At 36.5% G+C, this 12,283-nt stretch overlaps 1 protein-coding gene across 4 annotated transcripts in view; it reads left to right on the top strand.

Annotated features, from left to right (window-relative positions):
- NAP1L2 (nucleosome assembly protein 1 like 2) overlaps positions 1–5,000 on the top strand; it is a 60,088-nt gene extending 55,088 nt beyond the window's left edge. For 2 of the 4 annotated variants that reach the window (XM_032474998.1, XM_032474994.1), the window contains exon 2: positions 2,428–5,000. In XM_032474998.1, coding sequence (XP_032330889.1) covers positions 2,749–4,158 — 1,410 coding nt within the window. In that variant the 5' untranslated portion in view covers positions 2,428–2,748 and the 3' untranslated portion in view covers positions 4,159–5,000. Of the gene's footprint in view, positions 1–113; positions 128–2,212; positions 2,234–2,427 lie in introns of those variants that run through there. The other 2 variants (XM_032474996.1, XM_032474995.1) reach the window with 2 other exon arrangements.
- The last annotated feature ends 7,283 nt before the right edge of the window (positions 5,001–12,283 follow it).

The raw sequence follows: 12,283 nt of genomic DNA, 5'->3' as shown, positions 1-12,283 counted from the left end.
GATTGTTTCCACCTTCTGGCTCTTGTGAAAAATGCTGCTATGAACATTGATGAAAAAAACATCTGTTTGAGACCCTGCTTTCAAATCTTTTGGGTATATATCAACAGTGGAATTGCTGGATCATATGGTAATTCTATGCTTATTTTTTTGAGGATCTGCCATACTGCTTTCCACAGTTGTTGAACCATTTTATATACCTCAGCAATACACAGAGTTTCCAATTTCTCCAAATCTTTGCTGAGACTTGTTATTTTTTGTTTTTATTCTATTATTATTTTCATAATAGTCATCTTAATGGATGTGAAGTGATATCTCACTTTACCTTTGATTTGCATTTCCCTAATTAATGATACTGAACATCTTTTCATGTGCCATTTGTATCTCTTTGTAGAAAAGTCTATGAAAGTCCTTTGCCAATTTTAAATTTATTTAAGTTTTTGTTGTTGTTGAGTTGTAGGAGTCTTTAATATATTTTCTTTATTAATCCTGTGTCAGATATATGACTTATAAATAGCTTCTCTCATTCTGTGTGTTGCCTTTTAACTCTGTTGATCGCATCCTTTGATATTCAAATGTTTCTATTTGAAGAAGTCCAATTTACCTATTTTTTCTTTCATTCTCTATGCTTTTGGTGCCATATACTTTTGTTTTATGTAATGAAATCACACCATTCCCTTTGTGGTTTCTGTGACTGCATATATGACTATGAAGGACTCTTCAATCTTAAAATTGGATGAACATACTTTCTCTTTGTCCTTTAATAGTTTAGTTTAACTACTTAGTATATTTAAATAACTGGATTTTCTTCTAAAATTACATTTTTAGAAACTATTTAAAAACATTGAAATATGTTAAAGAGAGGAAAAGTTTATAAAAGAGTCTATCTCACTTTTATGTTTGAAAATCTCCAGCCTAAACACAACACTTATATAAACAGGTTGGAAAGAAAAGGACCAAAATGTTCACATTGGTTCTCTCAGAGCAACCCTGTGAGATTAGTAGCCATTTCTGTTACACTCAAAAAATTTCCTCATTTTCCAAATTTAAAAAAAGAGCATATATCGTATTTATTAACAGAAAACCACAAGGAATGTTGCAACTACAGGACCAGAAAAAGAAAACCTGAAATGCAGGACTATTAACTATGAAACTACCAGATTGATACATGAGCCCAAAAACTGAACTTTGTGAATACTGTAATGATATACAGTACACAGAGATAAAATAACTAAAATGAAAAATTTACCTATGTACTGAAAGAATCTGTAAAGAAATACAAGAATATGTAAACAGTGTTAATCTCTGTGATAGTATTGTTTAAATCTGGAAAATAAAAGACAGTTAAATTTTTTTAATTGTTCGATTAATAAGTGATATCAGTACTGGAAATATGGACAAAATAAACATCACTAGCGATTCCTACTTGAAGGAATTTTTTTAATAACTGCATAGTATTCCATCCTATGAATACTCTATCATATATTTAACCATGTCTTTAATGCTGAGATTTAGATTATAACTCAAAAGTGTCAAGCAAATGTTAAGATTTTTAAAAAAGAAATACTACTTTACATTTGAACATTTCTTTTAAAAATTCCCAGCGGCTTTAAAGCTAGCATCAACAAAGAAGTGGCAAGTCAGTATTAGGACTGGGTTATTGATAAGCCAGGCAACTGGTTTACAGTCTTGTGTGTTCACTTGTCATATAGTTGGATACAGCATTTTGGCTCTTCATGACAGGCCCTCTTTCACCCTAACCTCCATGTAACCACCTAACTTCCTCCTTCCTGCCCCCACTCTGTACTACAGAAAATGTTAGGAGGATTTTCCAATCTAAAATTACTGCTCACTTATCATACAGCTTGTGGAAAATACTGAAAAACAGAATATAGAATATTGAAATTACTGGCAGTTACACCACACTGAAACCAGCATTGCTAATTTTTTAGTGTTTTTTCTTCTAACTTCTCTTGTAAGTTCCTCCACCGCTCACCTCTGTCCTTCCCAGAGCCCTGGGCTAAAATAAAATCAAAGGGACAAATTTATGATGGGTGGATGCCTTGTCCGACATTTTAGTTACTATTTTCTCTTAGCTCTTTCCAAATTATAAAAATACAATACCAGTTGAAAGTTAAAAGAATAAACTAATAAAATCTGGTTTCTAGAAAACCCGGCTGGTGGTGAAGGACGAGTAGAAGGTGGATAAATCAGCCATATTAGACAACCTGGGAAGGTGAGCAGAATTGGAAACTTGATAGATCTAATAATTTACTGGCTCATGGTTTGTCAATCACTACAGCCCAGCAAATGAAAGTAGAGTAGAGTTTTGAGGGAGGGAGGGAGTGACGCAGCAAGCTATTTGCACTGAGAAAAACTAGTCGAGAGACGTCTGCGTAATCATATTGCGGCACCGTTTTTTTCTTGCAGCGGCTGCTGCTTGCGGAGGAGATCTGCTCACTGCGGCTCTCTGCAGTCTCTAGCCCGCTCTTGCAGGACCGGTCACCGCGGCCAACGCAGCTCTGCACCCCAGCCCGGCCACAGCTGCCTCTGTCTGGTTCTCACAGCCTCAGCACCGCCTTCATCCCAGCAGCAGCCTCGACCGTCGCTCCGACAGTTCGATCGCTACCGCTCGTTCCACCTCTGCCCCAGCCACTGCTGCGTCTGATATTCTGGTGAGTCTTTCCTTGCGGAGGTCAGGTCTCCTGATCTTGACGGTAGCCACCTTAGGCGTGCGAGGTCCTTTGAAAAATGGCCGAGTCAGCCAACCACAAGGAACTGTTAGAATCCAGTCAAGAAGAGGCTGGTAATAAGGTAATGACGGAGGGGCCTGGGGAACAGCCGGAGCGCGGTGAAGATGCCGCAGCTGGGCCTGGAAATGATGGGGAGTGCGGTGAAGAAGCCGCCGCTGGGCCTGGGGAAGAAGGGGGAAAAGGTGAAGATGCTGCTGCTGGGTCCGGGGAAGGCGGGGAAAAAGGTGAAGATACTGATGAGGACTCAGACCCAGACCGTCCAAAAGGACTTATTGGTTATCTTTTAGATACAGACTTTGTTGAAAGTCTACCTGTGAAAGTTAAATATCGTGTGTTAGCCCTCAAAAAGCTGCAAACTAGAGTGGCCAATCTAGAATCCAAATTCCTGAGGGAATTTCATGGTATTGAAAGAAAGTTTGCTGAAATGTATCAACCTTTATTGGAAAAAAGACGTCAGATAATCAATGCAATCTATGAACCTACAAAAGAAGAATGTGAATATAAATCAGACTCTGAGGACTATGATGATGAGGAGATGGATGATGAGGAAAAGGTGTATGGTAATGAGGAGGGTCTGCTACATGAGTACACGGATGACGATGACGGTTATGAAGATTATTATGACTCTGCTATTGAGGAGGAGGAGGATGACGAGGATGATGATGATGATGATGATGATGATGACGATGATGACGATGACGTCGAGGCTGCCGAAGATGAGAATAAAGAAGATCCTAAAGGAATTCCTGATTTTTGGCTGACTGTCCTAAAAAATGTTGACACACTCACTCCTTTCATTAAGAAATATGATGAGCCTATTCTGAAACTCCTGACAGATATTAAAGTGAAGCTTTCAGACCCTGGTGAGCCTCTGAGTTTCACGCTGGAATTTCACTTCAAACCAAATGAATATTTCAAAAATGAGCTGTTGACAAAGACCTATGTGCTGAAGTCAAGGCTAGCATATTATGATCCCCATCCCTACAGGGGAACTGCAGTTGAGTATTGTACAGGCTGTAAGATAGATTGGAATGAAGGAAAAAATGTCACTTTGAAAACCATCAAGAAGAAGCAGAAACACCGGATCTGGGGAACAATCCGAACTGTGACTGAAGATTTTCCCAAGGATTCATTCTTCAATTTCTTTACTCCTCAGGGAATCAACTCAAATGGAAAGGATGGAAATGATGATTTTTCACTTGGTCACAATTTACGTACTTACATAATCCCAAGATCAGTATTATTTTTCTCAGGTGATGCACTTGAATCTCAGCAGGAGGGGATAGTTAGGGAAGTTAATGACGCAATTTATGACAAAATTATCTATGATAATTGGATGGCTGCAATTGAGGAGGTTAAAGCCTGTTGCAAAAATCTTGAGGCAATAGTAGAAGACATTGATCGCTAAGGCAGGGTATATATACATGGCCCTGAAATTAACTGCCCTAGATCTAGTTACTCAAGATATAAGAAGTTAATTACAGTCTTGTGTTCTCAATTTTTCTTATAGTGTCAGTTAAAACATATGTCTCAGAAATATGAGAAGTTCAAATACTAATTCATTTGAGCTTGCATTTTAGTAGTAGAATACCAAATGTACACTGTGGTGAATGATTTAAGACATATTAATATAGTGGTGTGTAGTTTAGTCCTTCTGAAGTCCTTTTGTCATGGAGATATTAATCTGTAACTGTGAATATTATCAGAATTGCTAAATGAGATCAATATTTATTCAGAAACAAAACTTTTGGAGAACCAACCCAGGATTCTTTTGATGTTATTGTTGTTTTTTTTTTCATTTGTCTTAGTACTTTAGCTAGTGAGTTTAATTTTATTGTGCCTGCTTCATTTTGCAATAAAAATGCAGAAGAATTTTAAATATTAATGCTTAAGAAAAAGTCTGCATGTGGTTAAGAATTTCAGGCAAAACCATATTTATTGTTAGTAAGAACTTGTTCATAGGCTCTTATATTTTATGGGACCATGGTAAATAATAAAAATTAGTCATATTAAGGTTGTCTGTCAATGAAATGTTAATCACAGTATTTTCAAAAGAATGCTACATATTTTGTATAGTTGTGCAAACTGTAATTACAGTGTATCATTTCTCTTTTCCCATAGCACATTTAATCATTCATTGAAAGTGAACACTTTACCATTTTGCAAAGATTTTTCATGTTCTTTCACCACAAAATAAAATGAATAAAAATTCCAGAGTGTTTCATGTTATAAAACTGATCTTTTTTTCTGGTTATAAAAGTAATATGTTCATTGGGAGACGTTTGGAAAGTATTAAAAATACATTAATACCAAAATCCATATACCCATTCCCCAAAGATACACATTGTTAATGTTTTAATTTATTTTCCATGATTCTTTTTCTGTGTGTTTATAAATGCATGCAAATTTACTAAAATTATACTTAGATGTGCAAAGAAAGTGTATCTTTTATAATTTTTTAATATCTGATTTAATCTTAATCCTGAGTCCACCTTCAGTTCCCAGGATTGTAGAGAAAGAAAAACCTCAATTTTAATCAATCCAGTAAATTCATTGCCATTTAATAATGTAAACACTTCAGAAATAACAGGCTCCTGTTTGTTATTCTATATTTCAGATTTACCTACTCTCCCACAATGTCACCTGGAAGCATAGGAGCTTATATTGCTTCATGACATTGGTCGTGGGAGCACTGCCTGGGGACGATGGGATGTGGTTGGTCAGAGTGCTGACTTTGTCCCACAGCTGATTTTGTCTTCCTCAAGTGTGGAAACCCAGAACTTTGGCTGCCCTCTTTGGCTTACTCTGTGAAGGTCACATCTATCCCTCTGGGACAACAGGGACTTCTTAATCCCCACCATGCCATGTGAGAGCTGAGAGTGGCTAGAAAGTGTTAACTCTGTCTTGTTTTTGCTGCCTAGCCACTCTTCCATCCCAGGTGGTTGTGATGTAATCCCAGAGAATTATAAAATGAAAGTGGAACAAAAGCTCCTCTGCTCATGACTTATTCTTCCACTATTGAACATACATCCTTCTGCAGATTTTGGCTCAAAGAGGTAAGTATATAACACTGTCTGCTTTTCTTACTGCTGTCTCATCTCTACAATCAACTGGGGAGGACGGTGTGAGCTTTTTTTTCTCTCTTCTTCCTGTCTGGACAGGACCCTCTAATACTGTATCTTTCTCCCAGGGATAGTGGTAGATGCTCAGTTGCATTTCTCTGGGGTTGCAATAGTTGATAGGGTATAGGGAAATAGATAACATACTAATATAGGGGAATCTAAATCAGGAAGCATTTCTGGTGTACACTTGGTAAATGTAGACTTTTTCACACTTTTCACCACCATTTATCTTGACCTCTATCAAAGTCCTGACTCCTAAACCTCTCCCACACACAATGATTGGGCCCCTTTTAATAGTGGCTGCTGTTATTATGCATTAAAAAGTCAGGAACATGGGTGTGTCTTTCTTGCTGTTTCAGAGAGGAATACCAGACATCTTGAAGTCCCTGCTGTCCCTTTCTCTTGCCTCTATGAGATAAGAGCAGTAAAGCTGCTTCTGGGCTTTCTGTAAGAGTAGGCCAGTCCCCTTTGCTGTATCTCTCATGTCAGTAGCCTCCAGCCAAAGACCACCAGAGACATACGCATAATTGAGCAAGTTGAGTTTATTCATCATTGCTGTGAGAGAAAACATGCATCATGGGGAACCGTTGTATGTTATCAGTAAGTGGGTGTTAGAAAACATGTTTCAGGATTTAGGCTCTGGTTTCATGACTTAGTAGATGGTCTAAGGAAGAAGAAGTTTACTCTATATTGTAAAGACAATTTTATGATTGGTAGTTCAGTAAATCTTATCTATAGGGAGGAGAGAATAGAACAAGGATAAGGCAGCACTACTCATTTTAGTTAGAATGGCAGAGGTGTTTTATATTTTGTTGGTGGCACAGTGACCTTGTTTTTGTCTGTGCTTAGACAAAATAAAGTAGCCTTGCTTTGACTCATTTTATTATTGTCCCAGAGTAACCTTGGTATTCTGTGAGAATCTAGCTGTGAGTACAAGGCCTACTTCCTGATGTCAGGAACTGCTTTTTATATTTATTTCTCTTTCAACTCTTTCAAGGATGCAATTTGATAATGTCATCTCTCCCATAGATTGTGGTGGGATGGAGATTCATTTGATTTGTGTTTAGACTAAGGAAGAGGCCCTTTAGGCCTTGAAGATAAGCCATAAGCTTCAGCCCACATACCAGAGAGACCTGTATTAGGGTTTAGGGTGAAATTGTGACTAAAAATAGAATTTTATCTTAATTCTTTTTGTAATTGTTCTTAAAAAGTACATCATTCGTACTGTCCTGGAGGGATTGTTGAGCTGGCTGTTGGACATTGTTCAAATTTTGGTATTCCTAAGGAATATACTGAAATATGTAAATATAATAAAATTCCATTTTAGGGTACGTAGTAATTTACAGTGTAAATTACAGTATTTACTATTATACATCATATGGCAGAGTGGTTAATCTTTGAAGCCCAACTGCTTGGATTCAAATTCCAATTCTGTAACTAGTTGGGTGACCTTGTACTTTATGTTACTTCATGTTACTTTATGTATCTTGGTTTTTATACCTGTAAAATAAGAGAATAATTCTGCACTTACTTCATATATTATTATGAAGATTTGATTGTTTTATATGAAGTTTTTGAAATATGCATGGCACATAAGTGCTATATAGATATATCTATCTTTGTTATTTTTATTATTATGTTTATATCTATCAAATACTCAACACTATTTGGTATACAATAAGGGTCCAGTAAATTCTTATTAAATTATTAATATTTGTCCCCCTAATTTGTTTCTGATTTATACAAAGTGAAAGCATACACTTTGCATTTTAATAACAAAATCTCTAAGATTTCTGCAAGTATTAAGAAGGGCCACATGGCAAGTTTAGTAACAGTACTTGTGTTACTAACAAGCTTGGTTAATGAAGAGGAAAATAAAGTGACTGTGATGTTTCTCACCACCGAGTGCATTCATTAGCCTTATAGCTGTGTATACTAGGCTCAACACTCATCACAGGACATTTGTTCACTGCTGATAAATGCATCATTAAATTAAACTATTTGGAAACCCAACAAAAATAGAATACAGTAGGTGAAAATCACGTGAAATTATATATCATCCATAGGTACATAACAGATTTAATTTTTAATTTACCATGCAGATATGTGCAACAGGTAGCTGTTTTAAAGCAGAGAATCTTTTTAAAAGAAATGTAAAGAGTAACTTATCATGGAACACTTTAACATAGATGAATGTGCCTCCACTCCCAGCCTCCTTCAAAGCTGCTTATGGCACCTGACCCCTGTATACCTTGTCTAGAATTGCCTTCCTTCTTACTGGCCACAGGTACTTTTACACACAGAATACAGTTTCATAAAGCATCAGAGCCTGAAAGACTATTCATCTGTTAACTGAATTCAGTCATATAGACCCTGCTTGGACCCTGGCCCACCGAGACTCTGGCTCTCTGCCTCGGCAGGGAGGGTTCTTTTTCTGTTCGGGTTCGAGTAGGCAAATAATGAAACCTAACAACAAATTTCTACTGTATAGCATGGGGAACTACATTTAATATCTTGTAGTAACCTATAATGAAAAAGAATAAGAAAAGGAATATATGTATGTATATGTATGACTGAAACATTACATAGTACACCAAAAATTGACACAATATTGTAAATTGACTATACTTCAATTAAAAAAGAAAAGAAAACTAAACATACACACAAAGAAGCTTTATTCAGTGGCCAAAGAATGGAGAATTGGGAACTAAGTTCACAGATCAACTTCTTGCCCACTTGGTGAAAGGAATTTTAAAGATTAAAGACAAAGGGAAGAGGAGTAAGGCTAATGATGGGAAGGCATATGCATCAGTCTACCAGGGAAGGGGAAGGGCTTTTCCCAAGGGAGTGGGGTGCCACCCCCTTTTTGTCCTTAATGTCTAGTCATGGCCACTGGTAGGTGTGTCATTTCATATGCTAATATAGTAAAATCAATGTATAATGAGACTCAGGGTCTTTTGGAGGTCAGGTTCGTCATCATTTTGGTCTCAGCTAGTTCCATCAGTTTTTTTTTTTTTCAGTTTGTTTGTAGCTTCCTTTTTTTTTTTTTTACCATTTTTTTTTATTGAATTGTAGTCAGTTTACAATGTTGTGTCAATTTCCAGTGTAGAGCATAAATTTTCAGTTATACATGAACATACATATATTCATTGTCACATTCTTTTTTGCTGTGAGCTATCACAAGATCTTGTATATATTTCCCTGTGCTATACAGTATAATCTTGTTTATCTATTCTACATATGCCTGTCAATATCTACAAATTTTGAAATCCCAGTCTGTCCCTTCTCACCCCCCACCCCCTTGGCAACCGCAAGTTTGTATTCTATGTCTATGAGTCTGTTTCTATTTTGTATTTATGTTCTTTTTTTTTTTTAGATTCCACATATGAGCGATCGCATATGGCATTTTTCTTTCTCTTTCTGGCTTACTTCACTTAGAATGACATTCTCCGGGAACATCCATGTTGCTGCAAATGGCATTATGTTGTCAGTTTTTATGGCTGAATAGTATTCCATTGTATAAATATACCACATCTTCTTCATCCAGTCATCTGTTGATGGACATTTAGGCTGTTTCCATGTCTTGGCTATTGTAAATAGTGCTGCTATGAACATTGGGGTGCAGGTGTTTTCTGAAATAGGGTTCCTTCTGGATATATGCCCAGGAGCAGGATTACTGTGTAGCTTCCTTTCTTATCTCTGAGCCCTTTAATTTAAAGATTTATGTTATCTCCTGCTAAAGGTGGGGGGTTGGCAGCTTTTGAGCAAAGACCTGGAGCAGCTCTGGCAACAGACTCACTCCTTTTGACCAGCACATGTGCACAAAGGCCAAAGAGGAGACTTATACTAGGGACTTCCATGACAATTCAACCCTATGTCCCCTCCCACCCCACCAGCCAAGTATGCTGGCACATGCCCTAGGAAAGAAATTCTTTAAGGGCTGGGGTCCTTTATGACCCCTAGTTGTAATTCACTGTCTCTGTAAAATAGAGAATCCGTGTATTAATTTAAACTTTATACAAAGGTTCTGATTCCAATTGAATATATCACTTGGCCATGACAAAAAGTCTTTCCAAGTAGTCTTATTTGGTAAGATTGGTGCTGAAATAAAAATTTCACAAGGCAACTTCGTGAAAATGGTAAAAAATGATTGTATTTTTATTAAATTTTCTATTTCACACTTAACATGCTCTCAGACATTCTCTCTCCCACTCTCTCTCCCTCCCGCTCTCCCTCTCCCTCTCTCTCTCTCTCTCTCACACACACACACACACACACACACACACACACAACTGGATGATCCAAAGTGAGAGGGGGCTCATGGTCAGCGAGATTCACAACAGGTGGAACCAATATGGAGTGCTTTATCATTTGGTATGTCTTTATCAGCTGTCAAGGCAAAGGGGGATAATAAAAGTTGATATTTGTGTGCACGTGTGTGCATGCTCCATTTGTGCATATGCATACATGTTTTAGTGCAGAATATGCTAGTAACAAGTGGAAATGATATTTAGACAATAATCTTTTTTTTTTCAAAATATCACCTAGAGTTTGTCAGGAATCCTATGGATAAGGGAAGAATGAGTGGTTTGTGATGAGTTCTCTTCCTCACAATGATGAGGTACTCTTTATTTTACAACTTAGAGGAATTGAAAAAGTGCTTTTACTTGCCAAGACCCATATTAGGCAATTTAAGACATTTACTTTTCATGGTCAAGTATTAAATTTGCATACATGGTGCTTGCAGAACATTTCAGTGTTAAGTCCTCAGTAAAGTCCTCAGTGGTTATCCCAATTTTTCAGATGAGATATCTGATATAGTCATTATAATTTGCCAGTGTTATTTAACTAGTGAGTGAGAATTCAGATCTGATCTCATTGTTTGTGTTCTTTTCCTCACAGCATACTGCCTATAGTGAAACTGAATGGTGTTGCTAGTTTGCTTAATGTTAAAATGTCTCTACCCATATTAAGGCTGCTTAGTACTAGCACTGGAATGGGTATTAATTTATATTCCGTGATCAGATTTGTTACTTTATTGACTTAGAGTATATAGTAACAGCTGGGCTGAAGCTTTTAAAAAAAAAAACTCCTTAATGCAACTTAACAATGTAAAAGTGTTACAGGAATTAAATCTCATTTCCTTTTAAATATTCTATAATTTGCACTTTGGTAGTGTGACCCATCTTTCTCACATAATTACAGATTTAATTTAAATGTATTCCTTTTTTTAACTTAAAAAAACTAGATTCTTGCCCCTATTGTGAAACTTGTATATTGTGTGACCTGGGTCAAATTAATAAATTCCACTTGTCAGCAGTTTCCTTATCTGTACAATGGAGATAATAAGTAGTGCCTAGGTCATAAGATTGTTTTGATAATTCATTGTGATAAGGACTGTCAAGCACTTAGCACAATACCTGGCAAGTAGTAAGTCCTAAAACATTAGGCAATTATTATTATAATCATCATCATCACTTCTTGGAATTGTTATGGGGATCGAATTATAATATAATGGACTTGTTACATTAGGAACTTAAATTATAGCTACACTTTTATAGTTTTATATCCCTGAGGTGATCACAAACAGTAGAGATTTTGAGGTGATTAAGTGTTATTTCCTCCCCTTTTCTCTTTTTATTTGAAATAATTATAGACTCACAAGCAGGTGCAAAAATAGAACACAGAATCACATGAGCCCTGTAGGTTTATGCTTCCTGCCAGATTTTGGAAATTTTCAGCTTTTATTTCCTTGAATATTTTTTCAGCTTCACATTCTTTCTCCTCTGTTTCAGCGATCCAGATGACACGAATGTTAGATCTTTTAGTGTCACAGGTGTCATGGTTTTGTTCCTTTTTATCTCATCTATTTTCTTTTTGTTCAGATTGTGTCAATTCTCTTTGTGTTCAGGTTCACTGATTCTTTCCTGTCATCTGCATTCTGCAATTGAAACCAGCCAGGGAGTTTTTAATTTTGGCTATTTTATTAATGTTATAATTTCTGTTTGATTCATTGTTATAACTTCTATTTCTTTGCTGAGATTTTCTATTGTTCATTTGTTTCAAGAGTGTTCATAATTGTTTGTTGAAGCATTTAATGATGGCTGCCTTAAAATCTTTATCAGATAATTCCAACATCTGAGTCATGTTGGTATTGGCATGTGTTGATTAGTTTTGCCCATTCAAGTTGTGATTTTCTGGTTCTTGATATGATGAGTGATTTTGGATTATATCCTGGACATTTTTAGTATTACAAGACACCGGATCTTATTTAAAGCTTATATTTTAGCAAGCTGTCACCCTGATTAGGTTTAAGGTACAGGTGTCTTTGTTTTTGATGGCCTTGACAGCTGTGAGGAGAATCAGATACTTGGTAGAAAGCTCCTCAGTTCAGATTTATTTGGTGTTTGT

The sequence above is a fragment of the Camelus ferus genome, chromosome X (genome assembly GCF_009834535.1).
Source record: "Camelus ferus isolate YT-003-E chromosome X, BCGSAC_Cfer_1.0, whole genome shotgun sequence".
In the NCBI taxonomy this organism is placed as follows: domain Eukaryota; kingdom Metazoa; phylum Chordata; class Mammalia; order Artiodactyla; family Camelidae; genus Camelus; species Camelus ferus.
This window is presented reverse-complemented; position numbering and strand designations above follow the sequence as displayed.